A 7,500-nucleotide genomic window follows, 5' to 3' on the forward strand; every position below is an offset into this window, starting at 1 on the left:
AGGGAGCGTGTAACTGGCATGCTGACTGCAGGAATGTCCACCAGCGCTGTTGCCCGTGTTGAATGAATATTCATTTCTCTACCATAAGCCGTCTCCAAAGGCGTTTCAGAGAATTTGGCAGTACATCCAACCGGCCTCACGACCGCAGACCACGTGTAATCACACCAGCCCAGGACCTCCACATCAGCATCTTTACCTCCAAGATCGTCTGAGACTAGTGTGGTTACACGTTTTTTTTACTGACTGGTTTTCACCAAAACACATGGTGTGTTATGTGTCCTTGAGGTCTAAAGGCCTTGACACACCGAGCTGTCGCCCGGGGACTAACAGCGACGACTGGGTCGCATCTTGTCGTCCCTTGTTGAATTTGTCTTGGCCAAAAATTAGCACTGGAACCCACCGCAGAGACTACAGACGACGGAGAGGAAATAACTCTCCAAACCAGCAGGTGGCATTAATGTATTTGTCATTCAACAAGGAAAACCGGATAATATTGCTATGATACCCACAATTGACAGCGTTTAATCAAACAGAGACAGAACCGAACAGAGCCTACTCTGCTTCTCTCCCCGCTGGGAAGACTGGGAGACGGCTAACCCGACTGTCCCTCTCCCGGTCTGTCATCTCTTCTCTTGGCGTAGAAGTCTTGCTTCAGTGGGAAAAATAGATATTCCAATTGTTCAAACCTGTGTTTTTTTAGAAGAAAATTTCAAACATCATTTTGAGTTTTGACAGCTCTTATGTGTATTGGATTGATCAGATGAGTTGAAAAAAAATGAAAGGAGCCTCGTGTGTGTCTGTCACAGTCTCTTGTTTGTTTTCCGTAATCTCGTGGTTTGACGGCCGGTGATGGCCGACAAAAATGGCTGACAAAGGCCGACTCTTGGCGACGGTGTGGAACACACCGCACAAACTAGGCCGACAGTTGGTCTCCGTCAGCCCAACCAGGACCAAAGGCCAATGGCTTGGCGTGTCAGAGGCTTAACACGTGTTGAGTGCATTCCCTTACTCAAACATTTGTAAAGCCATTTTATGAAAACTATTTTAAATTGAGCATTGCTTACATCCAATGGTTTCTAGCTCGCCGTCTTCTTCACTGCCTTTGTTGGCACATTGCTACACTTTTTGGCATGTTGTTGACATCAACTGTTGATCAGGTGAACAGCTTGAAACTGCGTGCATGTGTGTCCTCGTGTGCATGCACTTTACAAACATAACGAGGACTCACATCCACTGTGACACCATTTAATAAAAGCACTTTCCCTACACAATTAGAAAGACAAAACAGATCGGAGCTAATAATTGACAGACATGTATGTGTCCAGACCAGTAAAATGGGTGAGGTGCATGTGTTCTCAGTCTGTTTTTTTCAGTCTGTTTGAAGTGCAGGCCATTTTTTATCTTAGCAAACAGGGATGTTCACTGGGGTGTCTTTTGTTCAGATGCTTTCTCTTGTTTCTGTCACTTTTTTTTTTTTTTTTTTTTTTTTTAAGTATGTGTGCTTCCTTGAATTTTTGAGGCAGTCCAGGCGAGAGAGTGGGTCATCTTTTAATCGCAAGTTTCCTGGTTTGATCCCCGGCTCCTCCTGTCCACATGTCAAAGTGGGCTTTACCATGATACTGAACCCCCATGGGTGTGTGAATGGGAGAATTAGAATTAAATTGTACCGCACTTTGTTTAAGGGACAAAAGGTGCTTATAAATGCAATCCATTTACCATTTTATTTATCTGCAGATGACCTTTTTATGAGTACTTATCTTTTCTTCACCATGGTGGCACTTGCTTACACTTGAATTGCATTTTATTTTTAGGTGTGCCACCACCCTGAACAGGATAAAGGGGTATAAAATATGCATTGATGCAGATTGTTTTGGGCACGTGCTTAAGCGCTCTATGACTTTAGATTGACAAAAAAAAAAAACACCAATTGTTGCTTGGTTCTGCAGTGCCTTACTGCTCAGTGTGGTTTGTCAGTTTTCCTAAATGGCATGGTGTCTTTTTATAGCTTTATAGTCCTACAGGCACATTTTAGGTCAAATCTCAAAGCATCTAAAGTTGAGTGTGTGTTCTACTCTGCTCATGGATTAAAATGTTATGCTGTGGATGCCATATAGCTTAGAATACTGTCCCATGACAATCTAGACAGGTATTTGTTACTCTTGCTGTGTTACTCAAAATGTGTATAATGCTAGAATGTATAAAGATTAAACAAGACTGAAGGGAGTTGCTGAGGGGAGAGACTGATAAAAAGACATAAATCACAGATTAAAGAGTAGTGTATGATTTAGACGTTGCAATTTATCAGAGACCTGCTTTGACTAACCAAGAGTAGCCTTTTGAAATGCCATGAGGACGTTGTGTTCAGGGGAACATTGGCTGCCCACTACAGTCAACACATTACGGTAGATACTGTTATGACCACTGAGTCACATAAATCAGAGACAAAACATGAAAGACGGAACAGAAGAAGATTGCTGATTTTAAATATTTTTGTAATTGTTTTTTTGGCATTCACACCTACTGTATGTCTCCCATACATTCAGTTGCCTGTTCACTCTTCACACATGACAGTTCTGGACAAAGTAGTGTTTCTTCTTCTTCACTATTATGATGGCAGAATTGCATTATCTAGCACTATCTTTGCAGTTCAAATTAAAAAAGAACAAAGGTAGATGGACGTTCTGAATGCAGTTTAAATGTTAAAAATCCACAAAGCCACCGCAGAGATATCACTGTCTAATGTCAAGCAAACTGTACGCAAATTTGACAGTTTAGGTTCCAAGGATGTTGGGATGTGGGATATAGGACCCTGGGGACATAGGTACGCTCCCCAGGAGAATGATAGTGAGTTAGTTTGAAAACAACATTAAGGAACAAGAGCACACTCAGTTCTCTTACATGCTTTCGTAATAAATTTGAAAATTCATTTCGTAGTGAATCTCCACAGTGTAATCTGTGACCACCAGCAGAGTTTAGGGGGAAGCTCGACCCCGCTTTGACTACCTCCCTAATTGTTATGTTAGCATACTGTAGCCCATGGAACTGCTCATCCAGTTCCTGCTTTGCTGTTAATTTTGTAGTGTAAGTTAAGTGTAACAGTTTTGCAGGGTTAGCATGAGTTGGCATAAATCAAACTTGAAAATGTATTGATACTTTAATAAAGGTTATTTTAATAATAAAATACAAAATTGATCTCCCCCAAAGAAAAGAAAAAGCATCCACTGCACACATATTAGCTCATTAAACATTAATGTAAAAAAGGGTATACTGTAAATAACTGACACAAAGTGCTGTGAAAAGGATCTATTCCTCACCTGTCCATCAGGCGTCCTCAGTGTGCGGCCCTGTCCTGCACACCTGTGACCTATCTCTTAATCAGCATTGTCCTCTGCCTGTCTTCCCACCTGCTCCTCGTTACCAATTAGCTTCAGTCTGTAAAAAGAGGGGAGGCTTTGTGTGCTGGTTGTTAATCTTTAGCCGTTCTTGTTAGTGCTGCTGTGTGTGCCAACCTGAGAACATGTCATAGTCATTACTGGTGTTTGTTTTTCTTCATCACCTTTCCTGGGGAGTCTTCAGTCAGGCCAGTTGGAGGCTGCTGGTGCAGGTGGTGCTGACTTGTCTTGATTGTGATCGGTTGTGGATTTCCTGAAATGTATGGGCCTTGTTGTGCATCTTTATACAAATTCCAGCATTGAACATTCACAAATGGTAACTTTAAACTGATTTAGTTTGGATTTATAGAAACCAAAACATGCGAGTACTGTGAGGCAAATTACATTCTGAATCATGGGTCTATGGGTAACATGAATTTCATAACTCTGCACTAAAATTACTTATTTTTATTGAGGTATTCAACTGTCTGTCATGTAAACTCAAATACAAATAAAAAAAATCATTAAAATTATGAACTCAAGTGTCATTATGAAACAAATAAAACAAACACAAAGTGTTGGTCTGTACAGTTGTGCTGTTAGTTACATCTAGTTTGCTGCTAGCCTTACATCTAACTCTCCCCTCCTAACTACTCGAAAGACTTTGCTCTAATTTTTGGGACAATTACGGCAGGATTTGAGATTCGGAACAACTGCTTGGATTCGGGATAGTTCTAGCCCTAGTGTGGCCTTTGTGTTTGCTGGCAGGCAGTGTTGAGGAATTTGTTTCAGTTTTACAGGCGTGACAAGCTGCAGAAAATGAACCATAAATGGAAACCAAAATAAATTTACATGACCCAGAGTCTTTTGGTTAGCTCATGCTTTGGACATAAGTTGTAAAGCTGTGATGAATTCTTTAATTTATTATAACAAAATTAAAGATAAATGAATTTTCTGTTTAGTTACACACGCTTACAAGGATTGCGTGCATCAAAATATGGGATCGGAGTTAAGTGATGACACAGAAGTAAAAGTAATAGTGGCGTAAAAGTTAGGAAGGTAAACTGGATGAATTTAGGAAGGAATTAGTTGATCTTTAGATAACAACTTTAATGGATTCTCCTCATTGAATGAGATTAGGTACATCTCAAAGATGAGCTTGATGAATAAAAAGAAATTGATATCCAGTGATTTCTCACTGTTTAGGAGAGATGGGCACAAGACAGAGTGCAAAAGACAGTTAGCGGGGGAAGTATGCCCCATTTACTAAATTGAAATGTCCATTACAACACTTTTTTTTTTTACATTTTATTTTCAATTTTTCAGGTTTTATGTAATCAAAGCACAACGAAAGAGAAGAAACAAAAAACAACAACAACCGAATAACGCTATCAGCAAAATTAAAAGTGTGTCTTGGATGAATGTAATACTGCTGTTATCTACATGGCCAGATGTTGAAATACAAGTTGCAATACAGCCAAGAGCACATCTCTACAGAAAAGAATCACTTGTCTTCAAGATAGTCAGTGAATGGTCCCCAGATGCTCAAAAAGCGGTTTTGTGTTTTAAAGTTGTGGAAGTGTATCCTTTCCATCTGGATAATCCAAGTCACTTTGTGAAGCCAGTTTCAAAAGCAAGGGGGAATGGGGGATTTCCAGTCCAAGAGAATCCTTTTCTTTGCGGAAACCATGCCAAGCATTAGTGCTTGTTGTATCTCAGGCGAGTACCTGAGAGCATTCTCTGAGCACCCAGAGAGCGCCAGCTCTGGGTTAGTTATAGACCAGACTAAGCCACTGAAATACATCACACCAAAACTTATGCATTTCAATACAAGTTTTACTACAATGAAGACAGAGTCAGAAACAGGTTAGATAAATAAGGCTCACCAACAATATCTCCTCATGCCACTAAATGTAATGTGGGTTTTGCCAAAACATTTATATTCCCAAAGAAGTTTTGTTTGTTGCCATTTATTGAATTTTAGTTAATTAAATACACGCAGCTATCGCACAGCAGCAGGATTGATAGGAGAGTCTCTAAAGTGAGAGTTGCTGTGCACATTTACGCAGCTGTAACTTTATTAATAGATAGAACTAGAACTAGTTAATCCTTGTCTTTTATATGAAAAAAAAATCATTACATTGCAACTGCCTGCAAATAATTTAGCCTTGTCCTATGTGAAAGGCCTTTAGCCAAGTCACACTTTGCCCCTGATCGGCTGAGTTTTGGTGCTAATTGTGAGAATGGTCCATGTAATCTTACTCTCTCTCTCTCTTCTCTCCCTCAGCGTTGCTGACCAGCAGGCTGGACGTGTCCTCCAAATGTCCCCTCGGTCAATTCCCCTGTGGGAACATAAGTGATTGTCTCCCACAGGCTTTGCAGTGTAACGGACACAAGGACTGTCCGAATGGAGCTGATGAGCGGCGCTGTGGTAAGTGTGTGAATATTAACTAAAACCCAAGTCATCGCAGCTTCACATTTCAGATTTCACATATGCGTCTTCACAATATTGAGGATGGGCAAGTTTTATTTTTTGCATCCACCTAAGTAAAAGACAGGGAGATCATCCAACAAGTACTTCAGACAGCACTTAACCCAAAAAAACAATTGCTACAAAAGTTAAATCTATAAAATATATCATTTAAAATATATAATTGCCATCACTAAAAACATTTTTCCTACAAGCAGAGTCTCAGCTCAACCACATTGTGGTCTTGGTTCTTTCCAGGCCAATGTATGAGAGTATCCAAGGTGATCAGCAAGAGTTTAAAAGCCAAGAGATGCACTTTTGGCAGATAGTTGATTTTGTCCTGTGCAAATGAGCTGCCGAGAGGAGATAATCAAGTAGGCCTAATCATTTAAAGGTCTCAAACGAGTTCCTAAATTAGCTTCCTCAAGAAATGCTGGAGAAATTTGGAAAAAAGTAAATAAAAGAGGACTTTGGATAAGAGTAGCTCAAACGATAACAGCAGTAACATTGCAAGTGGCTTGGTATGTCTACAGAGATGGCATTGCTGCAACTGGAACCCAGCCTACATCACGTTTTGGAGACGGCTGAGTGTGTTTTTTAAAGCCACAGCCACAAACTGTAAATATGGGTATTTACAGCCTTGAGTGAAGAAAACTGACAGTTGCCGTGATTTTATCCATTTACAGGAGAACAGGCTGCCCTTTAGTCTGTTGAGCATCACAGCATCTAAGCACAGCTTTCAGCTTATATGACAGTTTATTCTAAAGACATACCACTGGAGTCATTCAGGTTCAAGTGTGGACCACATGAGTGGTATCATGAAACAGTGAAGGAGTCAGTATCGTTTTAGGGATGCATATTTATATAAAGCTTGTTTCTAAACTGTGACGGCCTTGGAACTTAATTGTTGAATAAGATTAAGAATTGAGGATGACATGCTTCTTGCTAAATCAAAGTCATCCACGTGCATTGATTACACAGTCAGCAGACATTGTGTCTTGGTAGGATTATTTTTTCTATTTATATATTTCATTGGGTACATTGTTCAAACAATATTTACAACATAGTACAATATAAGTCTCCGTTTTTTGTCTTGGTAGATTTAGTGTCAGTTCACCGTACTGTGATTTGAGAAGCAACAGTAGCCTATCATGCTACTCAATACATTTGATCGTTTTGAAAAGCAAAGACTGTTTATTCCATGTTGGTATTGTTTTATAAAAGATTTTATTAAATAGTTGGAGCCAGAGCATTGAAACTGACTTTGATACGACCACATTTTGAAATTGAAGTTAAGCAATGCTTAATGTGACGTATGCAACGTTTTTTTTTTTCTTATTTGGTGTAAGTATTAAATATTTAGTGAGATATGGGAGATCTTGTGAAATGTTAAAAAAAGCAGACGACATGTATCAGACCTATTTAAACAGTTTTACACACTTAAGAGGGAGTGCAATAGCTCCTTTTACACCAATGTGTTGAGGTTGCTTATGTGTTGTATAGTAGATCAGCACACAACAGGGACAATATTTGACTGAATAGGGCGACCCTGGGTATGTTATTGCTTTTATATTACAGTTTCATAGTTGAAATTTATAATTAGCTGTTGAGGAGGAGTGCGCTGTCTCTACTAACATAGGACCAAATGTGAATAATAAA

General features: G+C 39.6%; 1 protein-coding gene across 2 annotated transcripts in view; it reads left to right on the forward strand.

Moving 5' to 3' along the window:
• Nucleotides 1–7,500, forward strand: part of rxfp2a (relaxin family peptide receptor 2a) — a 38,477-nt gene that overhangs the window by 2,460 nt on the left and 28,517 nt on the right. For both annotated transcript variants that reach the window (XM_032534132.1, XM_032534133.1), the window contains exon 2: nt 5,659–5,802. In XM_032534132.1, the coding sequence (XP_032390023.1) occupies nt 5,659–5,802 (144 nt within the window). The remainder of the gene's footprint in view (nt 1–5,658; nt 5,803–7,500) is intronic.

The sequence above is a fragment of the Etheostoma spectabile genome, chromosome 13 (genome assembly GCF_008692095.1).
Source record: "Etheostoma spectabile isolate EspeVRDwgs_2016 chromosome 13, UIUC_Espe_1.0, whole genome shotgun sequence".
Taxonomy (NCBI): Eukaryota; Metazoa; Chordata; class Actinopteri; order Perciformes; family Percidae; genus Etheostoma; species Etheostoma spectabile.